Raw genomic sequence first — 23,495 nt, forward strand, 5'->3', positions numbered from 1 at the left:
ATTGATTAATCATTTGGATATATTTAAACATCATTTTTTAAAGATTTGAAAAGTTCCCATAAAAAAGGTCCTTATAAGTTAAAGTTGCATACTGGAAGTATTTTTATGGGTGAAAGGACATGTCTAAGATTTGCTCTTTTTTTGGAGTATTTTTATTTCACGTACAGTGAGTTGCCATTCAGGTAGGTATCTTGGATATCTGCAGTTAAGGTAGGTATCTTGGATGACCCATTCAAGGAAATTCACTTAATCCAATTTAATCAGGCCAATATCCTTGGCGTACTGACGGAAGCGAAGCATATTGAGGCGGTATTTCCGAATCAGACCGTGCGGGTTTGAGCAGACGCGGCAAGAACGAGAACCCTGGCCAAATTTCCTTGCATGGCTCCAATAGAGCTGCTGGTGACCCATCTTGCTCTCTCGGATGCCATGAGGCAAAAAGTAAGATTTGCTTTAAAATAAACTAGCCAAAAGAAAAAAAAAAAACAAACGGGGGCAGGATGTAAAAAGATAATACAACATCAGCAAGATAGTGATGATTACTGAATTGTGTCATGGGTTTATTATACTAATTTCTCTATGTTTGAAATTTTCTCTGCTAAAAGGTAAGAGAAAAATAAGTTATCTTAAAAATTTCATTAAAATAACAGATTAAGGGCGCCTGGGTGGCTCAGTCGGTTAAGTGTCTGCCTTCATCAGGTCAGGATCCCGGAGTCCCAGGATTGAGTCCCCAGCAGGCTCCCCGCTCAGCAGAGAGTCTGCTTCTTGTTCTGACCTTCCCTCCTCTCGTGCTCTCTCTCTCACTCTCTCAAATAAAAAGATAAATAAAATAAAATAATAGATGAAGTAAGAATCACTTGACATCATTACTATATAAAATCTTGCTCTCAATATTCACAGTATATTTACTTATTGGCTTAATCCCATGATAGACATAGACATAGTTTCAGAATTTCTAACTCATTCCCTTCTGAAAAACAAAATTATTAACTATAGTACAATATTCATACATAGTTCTTTTTCTTTTTAGCTTTAGTGCAGGGGTGTGCAATCTTTTTCTCTAAAGGGCCATATAGGAAGTACTTTCAGTTTTGGGTGTCATACAGTTTGTGTTGCAACTACTTAACCCTGCCATTGTACTGCAAAAGCAGCTATAGACAACATATAAATGAATAAGCGTAGATGTGTCTAATAAAACTTAATTTGCAAAAGTAGCCAGTGGACTGGATGTGGTCCATAGGCCTTAATTTGTCAAACACTGCCTTCGAATATGTAGTCAAAATATTGATGTCCATAGTTACCTGGATGAGTTTTTGTCTGTCCTCATTCCTTCAGTGTGATTAGGTTATTATTCTGTAATATAGTTGGGTTCATTTGTTGCTATTTGTATTCCATTTTGGTGCCTCTCACATCTTGGTTGAATTAGGTAATTTATTTTATGCGAATGTGAAACATTAACCTGGTTCTAAAAGTCAGAGCTATACAAGGAAATTTACCTCCAAAAGTATCAGTACCCTCTCAATCCTTTTACCCTGTTCCTACTCCTCTTCCATCCTTTCCACTTTGCTCCCACCCACTCCCTGTAGGTAACCAACCTCATTGGTTTCTGGTTTATTCTTCCTCTCCCCACTCCCTTCCGTTCGCTTCCATTCCCCTTCCTTTCTTTTCCTTTTCTGTCCCTCCTCCTCCTCTTTCTCCTTCTTCCACAAATAAGCACATACAGATGTCTTTTCTTTTCCTGTTTTTCTTACATGAAGGTAAAGACCCTTTTGTATTTTGCTTTTTACACTTAAAATTTTTATCCTGAAATCAACCCATACCAGTTCATAGAGATCTTCCTCATTCTCTTTTCTAGCTGTGTAGTATGCCTTTGGGTTGCTGTACAATAGTTTATTCAATTATACTAAGAGGAGTTACTTTTAAATTATATACAGTTTTTTAAAAAATGTTTTTATACAAATATACACGTGTCAAATTATATGCACATATCAAAGTGGTACAGCTCAATGAATTTTCACAAATGGAACTCACAAAGGTAACCAGTAACCAGGTCAAGAAATAGAACATTATTAGTGCCTCAAAAGCCTGCCTTGTGCTTCTTTCCTGTTACCGTCTCCACTACCTATGGTAACTCACCACTATCTACTTCTAAGACTAAAGATTAGTTTTACCTACCTTTGTTCTTAATATCAATGGAATTTTACAATATGCACTCATTTGTGTCTCACTTCTTTCATTCAACATTAGATTGTGAGAATCATCTATATTATTCTGGGTAGATCATTCATTCTTGTTGCTGTATAGTATGCTATTTACCCATTTTTTAAAAGATTTATTTATTTATTTTAGAAAGAGAGAGTGGGGAGGGCAAGAGGCACAGAATCTTCAAGCAGACTCCCCACTGAGCACAGAGCCCAACAGGAGGCTCAATCTCAAGACCCATGAAACCATACCTGAGCTGAAATCACTAGTCAGAAGCCAACTGAGCTGCCCAGGTGCCCCTTATTTATCCATTTAACTGTTGATGGGTATTTGGGTAGTTCCCAGTTAGGAGCTATTACAAATAGTGCTGTCATGAACGTTCCAGCACATGCCTTTGGGACACATAGTCACATGTATCTGTTCGATCTGATGGATATTTACTTAGGAGTGGAATTACTGAATTACAGAATAGGCACATTTGGCTTTAGTCTATGCTCCTAAACAGTTTTCCAAAATACAGTTTACACTCCCACCAGCAATGTGAGAGCTCTGTTTGCTCCACATCCTGACCAATCTTGGTAATTTCATTTGAGCTTTACAGGTGGGTGTGTAGTGGTATACCACAGTGATTTCAATTCACATTTCCCTGATGATTAACAAAGTGGGGTACTTTTTCATATGTTTATTGACCATCTGGATATGTTCTTTTATGTACTATCTGTTCAAGTCTTTTGCCCTTTTCCTATTAGATAGTCTACATTTTCCTTTTTTTTTTTTTGGAAGGACTTTTTTTTTTTAATAGTCGGGGTATGGGTTGTCTCTTGATATCTTAGGTCGGGTTCCCCAGAAAGAGATCCTGAGATGAGGATTCTAGTGCAGGTGATTTAATTAAGAAAGTGCTCCCTGGAGAAAAGAATATGGGAATATGAGAAGCAGGATAAGGAAGGGGAAGAAGCCAAGCAAAGGTATGACTTCAGGCAAAGTCCCTCTGAGGGTAGTTTCAGCCTATTCCTCAGGGGGATCTCTGGGATGTTAGTTATACCTCAGAGTTTTTCCCAGATTGAGACAAGAGAGCTGGGCTTTCATACCCCTGATACGTGATTTTTTTTTTTTTAAGATTTATTTATTTATTTATTTATTTGACAGAGAGATAGAGGGAGAACAAGTAGGCAGAGAGGCAGGCAGAGGGAGAGGGAGAAGCAGGCTCACTGCTGAGCAGGGAGCCTGATGCAGGGCTCGATCCCAGGACCTTGGGATCATGACCTGAGCTGAAGGCAGCCGCTTAATCGACTGAGCCACCCAGGCGCCCCTCAATACGTGATTTTGATAAATGCTACAACATGAATAAACTTTGAAGACATTATGTTAAGTGAAATACACCAGAGCAAAAGGACAGATATTGTTTGATTCTATTTATATGAGGTACACAGATTAGTCAACAACATAGAGACAGAAAGTAGAATGGTTACCCATAGCTGGGGATCAGGGGGAGAGAATGGAGAGCTATTATATAATGGGTACAAAGTGTCAGTTTGGAATGATGAAAAAATTCTAGAGATGCATAGTAGTGATGTTTGCACAACAATGTGAATGTACTTAATGCCCCTGAACTATACAGTTTAAAATGATTAAAATGGTAACTTTTATGTTACTCACATTTTACCACAATAACAATTTTTTAAAAAAAAATTAGAAGGATCATAGAGGATGATCAAGTGGGATTTCTCACTGGGATGCAAGGATGGCTTAACATATGCAAACCAATAAATGTGATTCACCACATTAGTAGAATGGAAGATTTTTTAAAAATATGATCTTGGGGCACCTGGCTGTGTCATTCAGTGCAGCATGCAACTCTTGATCTCAGGGTTGTGGGTTTAAGCCCCATGTTGGGTGTAGAGATTACCTAAAAAAAAAAAAATCTTAAAAAAATTATGTAGCAAATGAATTTCCCAAAATCCACATCTTTTTATGAAAAAAACTCTTAAATTTAGAACGAACACACCTCAACATAATAAAAGCCATATATGACAAGCCAGAGCTAACATTACACTAAGTGGTGAAAGGTTAATAGCTCTAAGGTCAGGAACAAGACAAGGCTGCCCACTTTCCTCACTTTTATTCATCACAGTACTGAAAGTCCTAGCCAGAGCAATTAGGCAAGAAAAAGGTAAAAGGCATCCAACAGAAAGGAAGAAGTAAAACTATCTCTATTTGCAGATGACAGTCTTTTATATAGACAATCCTAAAGACTCCATCAAAACCATCTTAGAACTAATAAACAAATTCAGTATAGTTGCATTATACTAAATCTCCATGCAAAAATCTGTTACATTTTTATAAACTAACAAAGATGATCTGAAACAAATTAAGAAAACAATACCATTTACAATACCATCAAAGACAATAAAATATTTAGGAATAAATTTAACTGAGAGGTGAAAGATCAGGTAAAAGATCCAAACTATAGGATATTGATGAAAGAAATTGAAGAAAAAAAATAAATGTAAAGACATCTCATGTTCATGGATTAGAAGAATTACTATTGGGGTGCCTGGCTGGCTCAGTTGGTAGAGCATGTGATCCTTGATCTCAGGGTTGTGGATTTGAGCCCCAGGTTGGGTGTGGAGATTATTTAAAAATAAAATCTTAAAAAAAAATTACTCTTGTTAGAATGTCTATACTACCCAAAGTGATCTACAGATTCAATGCAATCCCTATGATAATTCCGTTGGCATTTTTCACAGAAATAGAAAAAATAATCTTAAAATTCATATCAAACCACAAAAGACCCCAAATAGCCAAAGCAATCTTAAGAAAAAAGAACAAAGCTGGAGGCATCATGATACCTAATTTCAAATTTTATCACAAAGCTATAGTATTCAAAACAGCATGGTACTGGCATAAGAACAGACACATAGACCAATGGAACACAGGGCAGAGCCCAGAAATAAATGCACACATATGTGCTCAACTATTATTTAACAAAGGAACCAAGAATCCTCAATGGGGAAAGATCGCTTCTTCAATAAAGGGTTTTAGGAAAACTGGATATTCACATGAAAGAAATGAAACTGGACCTCTCTCTTACACCACTCACAAAAATTAACTTGAAATAGCTTAAAGACTTAAATGTAATACCTGAAACTATAAAACTAGTGGAAGAAAACATAAGGAAAAAGTTCCTTGACTTTGGCAATGGTTTTTAGGATATGACACCAAAAGTGCAAACAACAAAAGAAAAAATAAAGTGGAACTTACACAGACTAAAAAGCTTCTGCAGAGCAAAAGAAACTCTCAACAAAATGAAAGGCAACCTACAGAATGGGGGAAAATATTTGCAAACCATATATCTGATAAGGAGTTAATATCTAAAATATAAAAGGAACTCATACAACTCAATAGCAAAAACAAAACAAAACAAAAAACCAAAAAACCAAAACCAATCTGATTAAAATATTGGCAGAGGACCAAATAGAAATATTTCCGAAGAAGATATACAAATGTCCAACAGGTAAATGAAAAGGTATTCAACATCACTAATCATCAGGGAACTACAAGTCAAAACCACAATGATGTATCACCTCACACCTGCTAGAAAGGCTGTTATCAAAAAGACAAGAGGTAACAAATGTTGGCAAGGATGTGGAGGAATTGGAACCCTTGTGCACTCTTGATAGGAATGCAAACTGGTAGAGCACTATGGAAAACAGTGTGGAGGTTCCTCCAAAAATTGAAAATGAGGGGCGCGTGGGTGGCGCAGTCAGTTGGGCTACAGACTCTTGGCTTTGGCTCAGGTCATGATCTCAGGGTCGTGACATCAAGCTCCGTGTCAGGCTCCATGCTCAGCACAGAGTCTGCTTGAGTTTCTCTCTCCCTCTCCATTTGCCCCTCTCTCCTGCACATGCGCACTCTCTTTCTCTCTAAAATAAATAAATCTCTGTTAAAATTTTGAAAATGAAATTGCTATGTGGTCTAGCAATGCCACTTCTGGGTATATATCTAAAGGAAATGAAATCAGGATCATAAAGAGATACCTATACTCCTATGTTCATTGCAGCATTGTTCCCAAATGTCAAGACATGGAAGTAACCTCAGTGTCCATTGATGACAGACAAATGGTTAAACAATAGACTATTATTAAGCCATAAAAAAGACAGAAATCTTGCCTTTCATGACAACACTGATGGATGTTTGGGGCATTATACTAAGCAAAATAAGTCAGACAAAGACAAATACTCTTTGTTCTTACTTACATGTGAAATCTAAAAATCTCTTGGAAATAGAGAATAGAATGGTGGTTGCCAATGATTGGGGAGTGGGGGAAATAGAGCGATGTTGGTCAAAGGGTACCAGTCTACAGCTATAAGATGAATAAGCTTGGAGATCTAACATACAAAATGGTGACTGTAATCAACAACACTTTATTATATACTTGTAAGTTGGGTTTTTTTTTAAAGATTTTATTTATTTATTTGACAGACGTAGCCAGAAAGGGAACACAAGCAGGGGGAGTTGGAGAAGGAGAGGCAGGCTTCCCGCTGAGCAGGGAGCCCGATGCAGGGCTGGATCCCAGGACCCCGGGATCATGACCTGAGCCGAAGGCAGATGCTTAACGACTGAGCCACCCAGGCACCCCTATACTTGTAAGTTCTAAGAGAGTAGATCTTAAATGTTATCACCACACAGAAAAGAATGGTAATTATGTGAGGGGATGGACATGTGTCTAACCGTATTATGGTAACCATTTTGCAATATATATGTGTATCAACTCATCACATTGTATACCTTAAACTTAGATATGTTATGTCAATAATATCTGAAGAAAGCTGGAAAAAATTTTAATTGGTTTCCATCTCATCTAAGTTATATTCTAAAAACTTTTTTATTGACATGTAAATATAGCCCTGGTATCTTATTAAGTGGGAAAAAAGGATAATATATATTGTCTATGATATGATCTTGTGTGTGTGCATGTGTGCACGTGTGTCGCTGTGACAATTTGGAAGCATCTAGGTAGTTGAGATTGTGAGTGAAATTTTTTTTCCAATTTTTTTCCTTTCTTGTATCTTATTATCTGTAGTGTCTGATTTTCCTGCAGGGAAGACATATTCTTACAAGTTAACTTACAAAATTATAGTTTTTGTTAATGTGTTTATTATTGAATATATCAAGACATATAATAAGTATTTAATATACAGATGTCAATTAGCTATGTGTATATTTTGTATGACACGTGTTAATATTATTTATGCATTGGGACAACTGCATTAATGGTAATTTAATTTTATTTTTATTCTTACATTATGAATTTCTTGAGATTCTTTTTTTTAATCTTCTAGTCTTAGCACAGTTACTGGCCCATAGTTGCAATAGAAGCTGAAATACTGTCAGCTAATGAAATATGAAATCATGCCCTAGACAGTAACTTTCTTTCCTTTCTGCCAATAGAGGGCAACATGAACAAGTTGCTGGATTGACGATCGTGTTCATCATCTCTTGTCTATCAACAAAGTTCAAGAAAGTCAATATTAAACTTTCAACAAACAAAAGCAGCATAAGTTGAATCTATAAAACTTTAGTAGGAAGAACTCCTGTCTGGCTTCTCTGCCTACAGTCTCACCTCTTTCCAACACCCCCACTACAGTGCTGCGAGAATTTTCCTCTTAAAGGAGAAATCTGATACCATTCTCTTTTTTTTTTTTTCTTAAGCTACAACTGAACCCTATTGCCTATAGGATAAAGGCCAGTTCTTTAGTGTGATATTTTGCTTTCCTTACAATATGACTTCAACTTTCATTTCCCACCATTCTCCACCCCTGGGAAAGTATGTATTTTAGCCACATGAAGCTATTCATGACTCCCCAAACACACCATGCTCCTCTGTAGTTTGATGCATTGCTTCTGTCGTCTTCCCACCTAAAATTCCCTGAATCCTCCTCTCCCCCTTAAATGTCTACTTTTCATTCAAGGCCTGGCTGAAAAGTCATCTCTCTGTGAAGCCTTTCTTGACTCCATTAAAACTGAACCTTGTTTCTCCTTCGAATGGCACATATCTCGCATTGCACTCTTTTAGAATAGCTGACTTTAAGGTCTCTGAAGTTCATGTGTCATAAGGGAACATCTTATTCATCTTTGTATCCCTAGTGCCCGGGGCATAATAAATACTCAAAATGCATATTCACTGAATGGACAGAAGAAAAGGAACTAAGCAGGAAGTTCTCATATTGAACAAAACACACTGGATAAAATTTTAGATTGACATTGCAGCATGTGGCTGGTGCCTCTCACATGTTCAGGAAGCATCAGGTGTTATTAAAGGGTTATTTTTGAAATATACAGGAATTTTTTGGTGAATTTTAATTTCTTCACCTTCTCTTAGTGCCCAGATTTTTTTTTTGTACTACTTGTCAAGGGGGTCCTTTCGTACAGAAGTACAGGAGTTATTTACAATATGGAGAAATCCTGGTAGCACCAAGTCACTTGATTTCTAGGCCAGGTGGAATTCCACTTTCCTGCTTCTCTGGAGACAAGGGATGATCTACAGTCTGTGTGTACTCGGCACACTCAATAACGGATTCCAGTCTCATTGACGCCTTTAAGCTGAGATCAGCATTCAAGAGTGCAATGAGGGGAGAGGAAGCATTCCTTTCATGATTCTACCTCAGACTTGAGCACCACACTATGTTTAAAAACACATGATATATATACCGGGAAGTAGACACAGATGATGTTTTGTAGAGGTAATCATTACTATACCATCTGTCAGGTTCTGCAGTTGGTTAAAGAAAAGAAATTAGTTTGGCAGGATTTGCTCCTCACAAAATCAGGTTGATTTCTGCCAATTCCATGTAATTCGATATGCCCTTGTGAAATGAGTAAAAATGCTTTCACATTGTGCCAGAGGAAAAATATGGCCATTGTTCTTATGACCCTTGTTAAATTAAAAAAAAACACCTCAAGTGTGAGTTAGAGAGGGCCATAGTAAAAAGAAGAGAGAAAAAATAAAGGAGACAGAGATAGCTGGGTAACTAATTCAGAATTACCAAAACTCAAAAATCGTTTGTAGCTGTAATATAATTGATATACTATTGCCATATCTTCTAAAAAATTTTTTATTGTTATGTTAATCACCATACATTACATCATTAGTTTTTGATGTAGTGTTCCATGATTCATTGTTTGTGCATAACACCCGGTGCTCCATGCAGAACGTGCCCTCTTTAATGCCCATCACCAGGCTAACCCATCCTCCCACCCCCTCCCCTCTAGAACCCTCAGTTTGTTTTTCAGAGTCCATCGTCTCTCACGGTTCGTCTCCCCCTCTGATTTCCACCCTTCATTATTCCCCTCCTGCTATCTTCTTTTTTTTTTTTCTTAACATATAATACATTATTTCTTTCAGAGGTACAGATCTGTGATTCAACAGTCTTGCACAATTCACAGCACTCACGATAGCACATACCCTCCCCAGTGACTATTGCCATATCTTAAACTAAAAAGAAGGGAGGTGAGATCTAAAGCCTTCTGGGATCCAGATATGCCCATTGCAGGACTTGGAAACCTGTCGTTAGACTTATGCTAGGAAATTTCCACAGAAGGTGCGCATGCGATTATGAAAGTTGACATTAACACGCAAACGATCTCTTCCTAATTTAGACTCAAAGTTTTCACATGATTAATGTCTTGTGACATATAGAAGATAGAGCCGATATTACCTACTAACGTTATGGCAGCCAGTACCATGGCTGTCTACTATGTTGATTTCACAGTGATTTTGGAAGAGGCGAATTGAACAAAGAGCCTAATTCTGATTTGTTGTCCATTTTACTTTTATTAAGCAAAATGATGACTAAGGATTTCAAATAGGAATACATTCTAAACAAACGTTGATGAATGGGTTTTAGTGAAAGTTGGTTTGTATGTAGCGCTTCCATCTTTTGTTGTTGAGTGGAGGACACCGAGAAGAGAATCGCAAGTACCCCATAGTCATGTTAACCTAATTTTGTTATTTTTTTAAATAATATCTTTTAATAAATTATATTTCCTGCTACTTACAAATCAAGTCATTTAAGTGAAAGTTATGAAAAATTATTTTCACAAATTTATTCCTTCAACTACTATAGAGTATACACCATGGGCAAGACATTGCAGGGCACTGATATTATAGATCTGTCAGTAAAAAAAAAAAAGAAAGAAAAAGATTTGGTTTATACTTTGCAGTAACAGGTCATATATGTCAAAGTATAAGCCACAAAACTTAAGGCATTTTATTTTTAATATGCTTATCAGCTCCCTCTGTTTCATCAAGGCATTCCACCAAATATTTAAACTTCTGTTAATTTGAAAAGAATTGCCCTCTTGTATGACTATCAGAGAATCTATAAAAATGGTTCTAGTTGTTATCCACACTTTTCACATGCAGCTCTGTGCTAGATAGCTTCATTTTGGGGCCTTGAGTTCCAATCTCTCTGTCTTTCTCTGTGCCAGGAGGCTGACCTCTGTGGACTGCATCATCTGGGTTCTTTTGCTCTCTGCTTCTCATGGCATTCAGCAGTGGGGAGCACTGGCTGGTAATATAAGTGAAAAGAATAGAGAGATTGGATATTCTTTCCCAATTTTTTCTTCTGCCCGATGAAGATGGCAGTGGCCCCTTTCTCTATGGACCTAGCTCCTGTCCAGTGGTTCCTCTAACAAGACTATGGTCTTCCAGAATTCTGGTAACAGCTTCCTCCTCTTGCCCCTTCTGACCTAGGGCTGAAGGGGATCCCTACAATTGCTCATCCCTGCGTGCTTTACCACCCTCTGTTGGTTCACTTAACTCCCCACACCTAAGTTGTCCCTTCACAAAATTCTGTTTAGTTAAGCACTTCCAGAGTGCCCCCCGTTTCCTGCTGGGACTCAAGAGAATCCCCCCAAAATAATTTTATATCTGGGGAAAGGTTTTCCGTGGTAACAGGAGAGATTGAAAGCAATTTGAACTATATCTGATACACCAGAATGATGGAATTCCGTTTCCAAGCAACTTGAAGACCAACTCTTCTGCACTTCCAGAACATAATTATACAATACAGTTGGATGGTTAATTTAATTATTTATAAAGTTAATTAACTGACTGGAAAAGAATTCAGTCCTGATTTTTGTTTTGCTTTGCATCCAGTGTAAATATAGTGAATACTAGTTGAGAGGTGGACAAGCAATGGCCTAGGGGCCAAACCTGACCCACTGTCTCTTTTTGCAAATAAAGCTTTTCCACAACACAGCAACACCTTTTTTTTTACACATAGCCTGTGGCTGCTTTATGCTAGCATGGCAGAAGTGATCAGTTGCAACGGAGACCCTCTGGGGTCAGTTGCATCAGAGACCCACGAAGCCTAAAATATTTACTGCCTGGCCTTTTACAGAAAAAGTTTGCCCCCCTCTGAACTAATTGATTGAATGATGTATTTGCCATTTTATTTCATTTGGCCTCATTTAGATATAATCTTCTCTGTGTCTTGTATGTTCAATATGCTATCTTGCACATATGGTAGCTCAATAAATATTGATTAATGAAGAAGGTGAGAATGCACCGACAAATATAGAACTTTTAACCTTAGTTTTATTCTAAACTCAGAGGATACATTTTTTATTCTTTTGCAGGATGTATGAGCCAAGTTTAGACATGGTTGTGGGAATTTGAGGTTTGATGTTTTGAAAATTGGTAAACTGGGGGCGACTGGGTGGCTCATTCCGTTAAGTGTCTTGCCTTTGGCTCGGGTCATGATCTCAGGGTCCTGGGATTGAGCCCCACATTGGGCTTCTTGCTTAGCGGGGAGTCTAGGCTTCTCCCTCTCCATCTGCTGCTCCCCCCTTCTCATGCTCTCTCTCACTCTTTCTCTCTCTCTCTCTCTCAAATAAATAAAATCTTAAAAAAAAAACACTAATACATTTTTTAAAAATTGGTAAACTGGAAGTTCTACACATCTAACATGATGAATCCTATTATTAAAAATGCATTTGGGGAGCACCTGGCTGGCTCAGTTGGTAGAACATGTGACTCTTAATCTCAGGGTCACGAGTTCACGTCCCATTTTGGGCATAGAGTTTACTTAAAAGTAAAATAAAATTTATTTTTTAAATGTTTTTAAAAGATTTTATTTATTTGAGAGAGAGAGAGAAGGAGAGATTGAGAGAGTACAAGCGGGGAGGAGAGAGAGAAGTGGGCTCCCCGCAGAGCAAAGAGCCCGATGCAGGGCTCCACCCCAGGACCCCAGGACAACGACCTGAGCCGAAGGCAGACGCTTAATCAACTGAGCCACCCAGGAGCCCCCAAAATAAAATAAAATTTAAATTAAAAAACAAATATGTCCATTTAAAAAAATAAAAATGCATTTGGATTCCATTTATTGATTAGTTTAAGTTGAGAGGCATATTCAAATTTTGATCATTGTTATATTTTTCTTTTTTTTTTTAAAGATTTTATTTATTTATTTGTGAGAGAGAATGACAGACAGAGAGCACGAGAGGGAGGAGGGTCAGAGGGAGAAGCAGACTCCCCGCTGAGCAGGGAGCCCGATGCGGGACTCGATCCGGGGACTCCAGGATCATGACCTGAGCTGAAGGCAGTCGCTTAACCAACTGAGCCACCCAGGCGCCCCATTGTTATATTTTTCTAATGGTAATGTGAGAGTGGTACAGTTTTTGAAAATAATGTGAAATAAATGCATCGATATATTAATCTCTGAGTGGTACAATTACGGGTTTGATTTTTTTGTTTGTTTTTTCTTTATGTTGTTGATCTTTCCAAATACAGCAATGAAATGTATTATTTTCATAACAAGAAAATAAGGTAATTTTAAAAATATGAGACATATTTAACTCCATGTAACTGAATATTTTATACTGCTGTTTTAGTTTAAGAAACAAAAGACAGATATTTAAATTACAAATTTCACAAAATAAAATTTAATCTGAGAACTCTTCTCAAGCTAATATTTGAAAACATTCAACTGACACATATTAATTGAAAATTAGGATTTCAAACATTTACATTAAGCAATTTTTTAAGTTTCATGTGAATTTTAACTTTCAATAAAAGAATAGCAAATATAAATCTCATATATCAGTATATGAGTATATGAGTATATCATTTTTTAAGTTTCATGTGAATTTTAACTTTCAATAAAAGAATAGCAAATATAAATCTCATATATCAGTATATGAGTATATCAGTATATCATTTTTATATAACTTCCTACTGTCATTCAATAGAAGGAAATAAAACATCTTCATATTTCTTTATTTGTAATGGTTATCATCATTTTTACTTTGTATTTTTTGGTATGAGAGCAGATCTACATTTTTTTTCTAGGATTAGAAGTATTTAATTGTTTTAACCCACATTTATTTTCAGTAGCCTAAAAGCACGAGTACTTTATGTAGAAACTTACTTGCTGGTTTCTGTCTATTTTATTAATGATCCATCATTTATTCTGACATAGGCTAGGTTCTGTTTTAACCAGGTATTGCTGATGCTTGTCTCTAGGATGCAAATGGGTAGAAGTAGAGGTTGGGAGTAGGCTTACAGTCAGAATAAGAGAGTGATTTTTTTCACCTTATAAAGGTCCATTTTATAATATTTTTCCTTTTCTATACTTGTTGTTATTTTCTCTTCTATCAGGTTTCCATTTGCTTAGTAGCTTTCCATCAGAAGCACTGGAAGTACGAATGAGTCACCACCTATTGCATGGGATTAAGGAATTAAAGGAGGAACCATGCAAACGCAAGGAACTGATCACATGATAGGACAGTCATACCCTGGAAATACCTGGTAAGTGACCACTAACTTTCATGTCCTATCACAGCAAACGAGTTAAAGGAATAGGATAGCACCACCTCACCTAAGACCAAGAAACTGAAAGAAGAAACATTACATCAAGAGACACTTTTAGCCATACCGTAAATTCATGGAGTTTACTCATAAGAGAGCCCATCAGGTTCTTACTCAAAAATTATTAATTTTTTTAGACTGTTTTAACAATCTGTGAATTCCATGCACATAGAAAACGAGAAGCAGCAAATTAAAATGGGGACTATTGATAGAGATACTGTCAGCAACAAAAACCAAGAGCTATTCAATGTAAAATTAAAAACTCAAAACATAGTTGTCTTGGGCCTGTGAATGTAGGTGAAACACTCACACACTTCGTAAGGGCCTGTGAATGCATAATTATATAAATGCACAACAGTCACTTAGGTTGATTGTGAGGATGTATTTCTTTAATAAAAGGTCAATTTCTGTTCAGAATATGCTGTCCAATAAAGCTTAGACAATGACAACTTTCTAGAAGATTTGCATCAAAATGATAACAACTGAAACACAGTTTGGGTGCTGAAAAGGATAAATACCATTATACACTGCTGAGAAATAGAAGAATACATGATGCTTACGTATTCTCCTAAGCTTTTCTCTGAAAACAAAATTATATAGACTGGGAAAAACCTATCTTGAAAGCCATTTATTTCATGATCTCAATGTCTTTTTAGTTCTTCAAATTCACTAGCAAGCAGTAATCGCCTGCTTATGCCTCCTCTAGGTCATTAAGTTAATTAGAATAGTCCTTCTCGGAAGTTGCTCTGCTGTGAGCTCTTGCCAATTGTTAAGAATTTAAACCAGTCACCATGGTTGAAAGAACAGTCTTTGATATATTGACTGAAAGTGCCCATAATAGCAAGGCGCTGTCCTAAATGCCAGGGGCACAAGGATGAATTTAAAAATGCCAGTCTCCAAGAGTTCCCCATTTACTCAGAAGAGCATGTCAGCAAATACATGTCTTTCAGAGCAAGTTACAGAATAAAGGGAGGTTAGATACTATGCAAGGCACAAAAGAGGAAGTGGTCAACTCAACCCGAGGAAGAGGAATGCTTCATGGAGAGAGGCACTTGAATCCTGAAGGACGAATGGGAGCTGACCCGGTGAGGAAGCAGAAGAGAACATCTCAGATAGGTGTGGTAGCATGGAATATAATGGTGAATTGGTGGTGGTTCACTTTGTTTGCCCCACAGCAGTAGGGCATTTGAGAGACACCATAAGCAGATGCCCAGTAAGAAATGAAACCAGTATGACCATTTTACAGTTGAGGAGACGGATGCTCTACTGATGCTCAAAGAATTTAAACCCTCAAGAGGACTTAGAGGACTTAGAGACCCTGTTGAAAGTATATGAGAGATTGGATTTCTTGATGGCATTTCTTCCTAAATACTCATGAAGTAATGGTGCCAATCTTTTAAAAAAAAATAAAACAGCTTTTTTGAGAATTGACAATTTACCATGTAAGGTATCCAGTTAAATGATTTTTAGCATATTCACAGAACTGTGCATCTATCACAACTTTAGAATATTTTCATTTTCTCAAAAAGAAATCATGCATCCCTAAGCCACTAACCTCATTTCCTCCCAACCGCCCCAGATCTAGGCAACCACTAATCTACTTTTTATCTATACAGGTTGGTCTCTTCTGGACATTTCATATTGATGAAATCATACAATATGTGCTACTTTGTGACCGGTTTCTTTAAACATAGCATAATGTTTTCAGGATTCATCCATGTTGTAGTATGTATCATACTTTATTCTTTTTTATTGCCAAAATATTCTATTGTATTGATATAATACATTTCATTTATTCATTTATCAGTTCATGGACATTTGGGTTATTTCTATTTTTTGGCTATTATAAACAACAGTGCCATTCTGTCGTATTTGTGTTATTTTTATTATACTAGCTTATGGATGTGATTAGCTCTGTAAATATGTGTCACTCAATATATTTCTGGGGTGAGTCTATCACTTACTAGAGTAGATCAAAATGAAGGTAAACATGGGTGCTTTTTGTATACAGATAGTATTAGGTATGTGTAACCTGCAGGGGAAGCCTCAATTATAATACACAAGAGAGAATCTTTCTCTAGTGACTTCTAAATGGGATCATGGTCCATTCCAAACATTTAACTTCTGATCAGAAGAGAGCAGAACAAATAACTTGGGACCTAGTTAGATAGGTATGATTTTTTCCAAAGTCCTTTCCTGCTGGATTTAACATTTGAAGAAAAGATGAATTCAGGATAAATAAATGACTACCAAGTACCAAAAAAAAAAAAAAAAAAATACCTGGAAGAAATCTTGAGTAATCTCTTCCTAAGTGAAAGGAAGATAGGAGGAAACTTTTGGATTTAATCTTACAGGATGTTGCAATTTGAAGACCATTAAATTGTGTATAATGTACAATCCCTTTTTTGCCAGACAAAGAAGTTTCCTGATTGTACTCTTGAGATATTATAAAGCATTTCTAAGGCTGCTGTTAAACTAGGGAATTGTGAATTGGTAGGTTTTCAAATAAGTTACTCCAGACCTCAGTCTGGTCTAAAGCTTCCTGTTTTTACAATTAACTCCTCATGTTTCTTTGTTGAGTGTGTGTGTGTGTGTGTGTGTGTGTGTAAAAGCTAAAGATAGACCAGGAAGCATCTGGGGCCATTTGGCTGTAGAGGGGAATCCAGATTTGTGAGGGCTAGCTTTACATGTAAGCTGAATACACAATTCTATCTTCGGTCATCACTGTCCAAAATGCCCCTAGCTTATTGTACTTGGTATTAATACTTTATGAGTTTTTCATCTATGGATGAAGCAGGTGGGTCTATCTGAAGATAAACCCCAGTATATGCATGAGCACTTCCATGTTGTTTGGTCGAGCTTTCTAGGGATTACAAAGAAAAGTGGGCATGTCAGGCATTGGGCAGCTCTGAAAGCCATGCTTTCCTCTTGGTGCCAGCTCTCTCTTCGTCTGCATTTCCAAATAAAGGATTGTGATTAAGAAAGAGTCATCAAGGGCGCCTGGGTGGCTCAGTTGGTTAAGCGACTGCCTTCGGCTCAGGTCATGATCCTGGAGTCCCGGGATCGAGTCCCGCATCGGGCTCCCTGCTCGGCAGTGAGTCTGCTTCTCCCTCTGACCCTCCTCCCTCTCATGCTCTCTGTCTCTCATTCTCTCTCTCTCTCTCAAATAAATAAATAAAATCTTAAAAAAAAAAAAAAAAGAGTCATCAAGAGCAGAAGGAAAAGACTGCTAGCAACCAGGATGCCCCAAAGCTGTGTACTGGTCCAGGCAATGCAAGGTTCTACTCTGACCACACCTTGCAAAGTGCCACATGAATGCATCCTAATTTTAATTAAGATGATTTTGGAAGGGCCTTTCTCTGGTCTCTACAGCAAGATCCTTTCTCCTCTAACTAAAATAGGAAAAGTTAAATTTCAAGTCTTTTCCTAAAGATTCTTCATTTGGGGGCTATAATGATGAAAACAACATCAAGAACATTTATGGAGCACTTATTATAGGTTGCCATTTAATTTAACCCTATTATTAGCCGTGCCTTATACATGAAGAAAGTGAAGCACGGAGAGGTTCACTAGCTTGCCTAGGCTCACACAGCTGGTAGGTATTTGAAGCAGGCAGGAAGACTCTAGAGCCCAGGCTCTCAATGACCTAATTAAGAAATTTTGCTGTTTCTTAATTTAGTGTTATAAAACATTTTTACTGCTACTTTAAAATATCATATAAGTACTCAAAGTAGAGATTTATGTAAATGTAAACAGCACACACTGCAAAGCTTTAATACTATATTTATTTTATTAAAAAAAAATTGTTTTACATGCCCATTTTGTCCCAGGGAAAAAGGTTTTTATGTTCCTTCAAAATGAGGAATTAACATTGATTTTGCTGTGGGAACTGTTAAAATTACTTTGATGATTCCAGTCGTGCATAGCATAGATTTATGACAAATATGTAATCTGTCACCCATCTTGGATGACTTTCAAATGTTTCCTTTTAGTAGCTCTTGATTTTGTTTGGATTTTTTTTTTTCAATTGCCAAATAATCAAACAACAATGTCTGAATCACGTTTGCTCTAGTCAGGGAATACCATGTTGAAAGACAGCTTTGGTTATTTAAAATCCTACTACATTCACTTGCAACTTTGAAGAGCATTCATGCTTTAGTGACCTGGATTTTTTAAAGGAGAAGAGGAAAAAAGAAAAAACAAACAAAACCAAGTTTGCAGCTCGAGTCCCTCTTTTGCCGTTTGCTGCGCTGAGTTTGCCTACTCCGTTTTGCGGGCGAAAGCACGCTTAAGAAACCAAATCAAACTGTCCGAAAAAGGCAGTCTGCATCCCTCATGTTTTAAAAGAGAAGGATTTCGTTCCCTCTCCTTCACACATCAAAGAAGGCACTCGGGGAGGAAATAAACCATAATTAGGCATGAGCGACCGAGCAGACAGACCCCTTCCTCTGCCTTCCCCATCCCCGCCCCCCACGCCCTGGCAACAGTCCTGGGCTCGAGAGAGGCGCGGGTCACCGCAGCAGCTGCAGCGAGCGCGCGTCCACGCCCGCGCCCGCCGCCGAAATCTGGGCGGCGGCGGGGCCGGCCCGGGGGGCGCGCGCGCTCGGGAGCGCGCTCATGCAGCGGTTTTCTTCTCCCACAATCCAGAGGCTGCGGCGCGGGAGGGGCGGCGAGTCGGCGGAAGGATATGGGCGCGGAGGGAGAAGCGCGCTCCCTTTGACGGAGGGCTCGTGGCTCTGGTTGGGCGGCGGGGAGCGGGGTGTGATGCGGCACTGCGGTTGGGAGGCCGTTACTCCGGCTCCTCCAGAGAGGGCGGAGGAGGAGGCTGGAGCGCGGCGGTGATTTTGTGCCAGGGCTTCCCAGAGGCGCGCTGAAAAGGCTGCGGGGCTCAGGAAACTGGGGGGTTAGGGACACCCATTCAAGCCCCCACCCCCCGGGAGGGGAAGGGGGCTGGAGGCGAGGCTTGAGGGCGGCGGAGGGATGGTGTCTGCTCGGGGGGAAGGGGCGAGCCCTGCCCGTCGTTGGTGAGGGGCTGCGGGCAGGGGAGGCTCCGCGGATCGAAGCGGCTCCATGCCCACTGGTGGGTGGAACGTGTTGAGCGGAACGCGGAGGTCGAGCCTGGCTGCCGCTCGGAACCCCTAACGTGGTATCTACGTGGTATTTAATTTAGCCCACGTTAGGATTAATTCATTGCGGGCGGCTTCGCTGGTCTGGCTCCTTTAGGAGCTGGGCAACCTTGACGGGCTTTTTGTCTTGCTGCTCCAGCCCCCTTTCCCTTCCTCCTCCTCCAGATGCCTTTTCTCTGCCCCTCCTCGCCCGGTACAGACATTTCCAGCGCAAGCTGCCGCTCGTGGCTGCTGTCGAAGCCGCTTCTCGGGTTTTCGGCTCGTTCCCCTCTGGGGTGTTTTTTGAGGAAGGAGAGTTTTTCTCCCCTCCACGATGGGATTTTCTTCCTGTGCCCAAATGGACTTTCATTGATTTCTACTTACTTCAACGTTTAGTGATCCATTCCCTAGGCGTATTTTTGTGGTAGTTCCCTTTTTCAAATACATTATCTGTAAAATGGAGAACGAGATTTTTACTCCCCTTCTGGAGCAGTTTATGACCAGCCCCTTGGTCACTTGGGTAAGTAGGGTGTTACTTATTTTACATTTTTGCTGCGTTATTTGTGGCTCCTGAGATGGAGATGGGCGTTCGTGTCCTTATGATCATTCTGTTCTAGGTTAAAACGTTTGGACCTCTGGCTGCAGGAAATGGGACCAACCTGGATGAATATGTGGCTTTGGTGGATGGGGTATTCTTGAACCAGGTCATGCTCCAAATGTAAGTGTGCTTTTCCTCTTTTCTAGGTAACTTGTTTTCTTTGAAAAAGGTTATACTGAGAACTTGGAGACTTTATGTTTGAGGCTCCTAATTTGGTTCTTTGGTCAAAAGAATTCAGGTGGTTTAAGAATTGGACCTTGAAAGGGGTGATAGTCTTACGTGCCCACCAGCCCATTTATCACAACCTAATAATTATACCTGTTAAAATTGTGAAACTTTAATTTTTATTCTGCAAACCGTATATTGTCACTTATTGTCTTCAGTGCTGAAATCCAAACCACATTGTCCTCCAATAATTTGGTAAAAAAGAGAGAGAATATGAGAATAGTTTCCTAAGGGGGAATAAAGCCTCTACTGTGAAGTTATGTGTATTTGATGCAGAAATGTTTCTTATTAACCTCTGTGTCTAAAATTAGTGGCTCAAATTTTGAAACTGGTGAAATAATAACAGATTTCAGAAGAGAAAATTTCAAATAACAGTTCTGATTGGTGAGAACTGTTGCTGTAGCAAGTAATTTAACTGGGTACAGTAACTCAAGTCCGATGAGATTATTATGTGAACTAACAGATTAATATTTAGGAGATCATTTTAAGTTTGGTTTTTTTTTAAGATTTTATTTATTTATTTGACAGAGAGAGACACAGCGAGAGAGGGAACACAAGCAGGGGGAGTGGGAGGGGGAGAAGCAGGCTTCCCGCAGAGCAGGGAGCCCGATGTGGGGCTCGATCCCAGGACCCTGGGATCATGACCTGAGCCGAAGGCAGACACTTAACGACTGAGCCACCCAGGCGCCCCTTTTAAAGGTATTTTTAAGGGAGTTGTGAAATGCCAGTAACTGACATCTTGATGACAACTAAATAATGATTTAGTAGGAAAATCTTTGTCTTTTATGTTTGGATTATTGGGTTTGTATTAAGTAGGAAAGTTTTTTTAGGATGGGAATTGATATCAAAATCATAAGGGTAGCTAGATCAGTGAAATAACCGTTTTTGTCATTATAGGTGTTGTAACATACATTCATTCTAAGTACATCAGTGTAGGTTTTCTAAGTACAAACTCTGAATGTTATAGTTGTGCTCAAAATAATGGGTATTTAGCCTTCTGTCTCTTGAAAAGAATCTGATTGGAACTTTCAATTTCAAGGCATTCTTACCTTTTATATATGTGGGAATTTAGTGCGTTATTAATAAATAATTGTTACTAAGGAATAAGTCTACTGTGAATAGGCTAATAAAGTATCATTTCTGTATTTTGTATGAAATTATGTTTCTTTTTAGATTTTTTATTTAGAAGATGTAGAAGTCAAATTCATAAATGTTCCAGTGGTAACTTCTCAGTCTGTGTGCTCGGAGATATTTGTAGTCTGTTTGCTGTTTTGATGTATGTGTTGGTCCTACAGGGAAGTATTATACTGCTATATACTTTCTGAAGGTGTTTTATTTGTATAGGCACCCAAAGAAATATATATATTATCTAAATGTGTGTATACATTTTTTTCTTTAAGAAAGGAAAAAGGAATGTAGACATTAATTATTTCCAGGGATAATAAATATATTTTTGGCAGCTCTCCCCTGGAACTATTTTTTGTCTTTCAGATATCCCACTATTCCCTAAGCAAAATGGTAGAATAATTAAATTGACTTCTATTTTAGGGAACACACATGACAGGAAGGGTAGCTACTACAGTAGATACTCAGAATTTGTTCCCCTCTCTTGTTTTTAGACAGAAAATTTTGAAATTGTATTCTGAACCCTAAAAAAAAGGTGTTTTTACAAAATAAGAAAATACTTTAGTTTTCCACTTCATTTATTTATTTTTAAAGCGGGTTTCATGCCCAAGGTGTGAGTCTTGAACTCATGACCCTGAGATTGAGAGTCTCATGCTCTACTGACTGAGCCAGCCAGGCATCCCTTGTTTTCCACTTTAATGTTTTTTATTTGAATGATTCTTTTTCCAAAAAATACTTAGATTTTTTTGAGTCCTGAATAGTTAGCGGAGGTGCTAAAAACAGACACTTTAACTTGTTTCCACTTTGAGTGCAGTTTTATATTTAAAAATACATATGTGTATTTTGAAAGTAATGGTGTTTCAAAATAGTGGTTGCCAGGTTTTTTTTGTTTTTTTTTTTTGTTTTTTGGTGGACTAGCTCCATTCCAAACCTGAAATCTGCTTCTGTTTTCAGTTCCACCTCTCAGTTTCTTTAAAAGTTTTTTCAATGTCCTAATTCTGTTCTGAATGACCTATATAAATTAAAGGGAAAGAAAATTAAGAAAAGAAGGAAGAAGTAGGCATTAGTTTTTTAAAAAATAATTTGCTAAAATAAGATAAATTTATTTTAATGAATTATTTACCTAATAGAGCAACAAAATATACATTGTTTTTAAAGCTATATTTTGCTAACTTTAAAATCATTAAGATTTCTGGGGCACCTGGGTGGCTCAGTTGTTAAGCGTCTGCCTTCAGCTCAGGTCATGATCCCAGGGTCCTGGGATCGAGCCCCACATCGGGCTCCCTGCTCAGCGGGAAGCCTGCTTCTCCTTCTCCCACTCCCCCTGCTTGTGTTTCTGCTCACGCTATCTCTCTCTCTGTCAAATAAATAAATAAAATCTTCAAAAAAACCCAAACATTAAGATTTCTGTTAAGTACTTTACTCAAGTTAATGTTTGATTTAATGTACTCTATTAAATTGTCAGTTGAAACTGTACCCGGTAAGTTAAATTAAAAGTTGGACTTAATCTAAGTCATTTCTGACTTTGTTCTGATTTGTTTACAGAATTTGTGAGTGAGAACCCTTTCTAAATGAAACTGTATACTTTTCTTCACTGTATACTTGTTTTGCTTGGAGTTCGTTGAGCTTCTTGGATCTGTGGGTTTGTAGTTTTTAACAAATTCAGAAAAATTTTGGCCATTATTTATTTAAAAAATACATATTTATAAAGAATATTTAACTGTGTGTGTGTGTGTATTTTTCCTGCCCCCACTACCCTTTTTGGAAGTCCAATTACATGTAAATCAGGCTGCTTGATGTTCACTGATGTTCTTTTCAGTCTTCTCTGTTTCATTTTAGATTATCTTGCTATGTCTCCAACTTCATTAATTTTTTTTCTATAATGTTTAATTTGCTGTTAATTGTGTCCAGCATATTTTTCATTTCAGACATTACAGTTTTATTCTAGAAATTCAGTCCTTTTTTATATCTCCCATTTCTATAGCTTTGATGCTTTGTCTTTTCTGTAGCTTCTTGAGCATATGGAATATAGTTATAACTAAATTAATGTTTATTTCTACTAATTCTGTCTGTATCATTTCTAGATTGGTTTTGATTGATTTTTCTCCTCATAAAGGATTGCATTTTCTTGCTTTTGCATACCTGGTAATTTTTGATTGGATGTTAGACATTTGGTATTTTACCTTGTTGGGTACTGGGTATTTTTGTATTTCATTAGGTATTCTTGAGCTTTGTTCTGGGATATAGTTAAATTACTTGGAAACAGTTTGATCTTTTCAGATCCTGCGTTTAAGTTGTATCAGGTAGTACCGCTTTGTCACTCTATTGGCAAAACCCTCTGAGTACTTTGGGTGGTGAAAACAGGAGC

At 38.0% G+C, this 23,495-nt stretch overlaps 2 protein-coding genes across 4 annotated transcripts in view; one reads left to right on the forward strand and one right to left on the reverse strand.

Moving 5' to 3' along the window:
• Nucleotides 1-246: 246 nt before the first annotated feature.
• Nucleotides 247-411, reverse strand: LOC118007460 (40S ribosomal protein S29-like). The gene has a single exon (XM_035000501.1). It carries the CDS (start codon nt 409-411, stop codon nt 247-249), a length of 165 nt encoding a protein of 54 aa, XP_034856392.1.
• Nucleotides 412-18,879: 18,468 nt separating this feature from the next.
• CCDC88A (coiled-coil domain containing 88A) overlaps nt 18,880-23,495 on the forward strand; it is a 122,154-nt gene continuing 117,538 nt past the window's right edge. For 2 of the 3 annotated variants that reach the window (XM_035001530.1, XM_035001529.1), the window contains exons 1-2: nt 19,175-19,699; nt 19,797-19,897. In XM_035001530.1, coding sequence (XP_034857421.1) covers nt 19,637-19,699; nt 19,797-19,897 — 164 coding nt within the window. In that variant the 5' untranslated portion in view covers nt 19,175-19,636. Of the gene's footprint in view, nt 19,700-19,796; nt 19,898-23,495 lie in introns of all 3 variants that reach the window. The other variant, XM_035001528.1, reaches the window with a different exon arrangement.

This window comes from Mirounga leonina, unplaced genomic scaffold (assembly GCF_011800145.1).
Source record: "Mirounga leonina isolate KUSES-001 unplaced genomic scaffold, KU_Mleo_1.0 Mir_125, whole genome shotgun sequence".
Classification (NCBI taxonomy): Eukaryota; Metazoa; Chordata; class Mammalia; order Carnivora; family Phocidae; genus Mirounga; species Mirounga leonina.

What these genes read in the sequence shown, in the direction of transcription:
- LOC118007460 (XM_035000501.1), bottom strand. Translation starts at nt 411, where the DNA reads ATGGGTCACCAGCAGCTCTATTGGAGCCATGCAAGGAAATTTGGCCAG.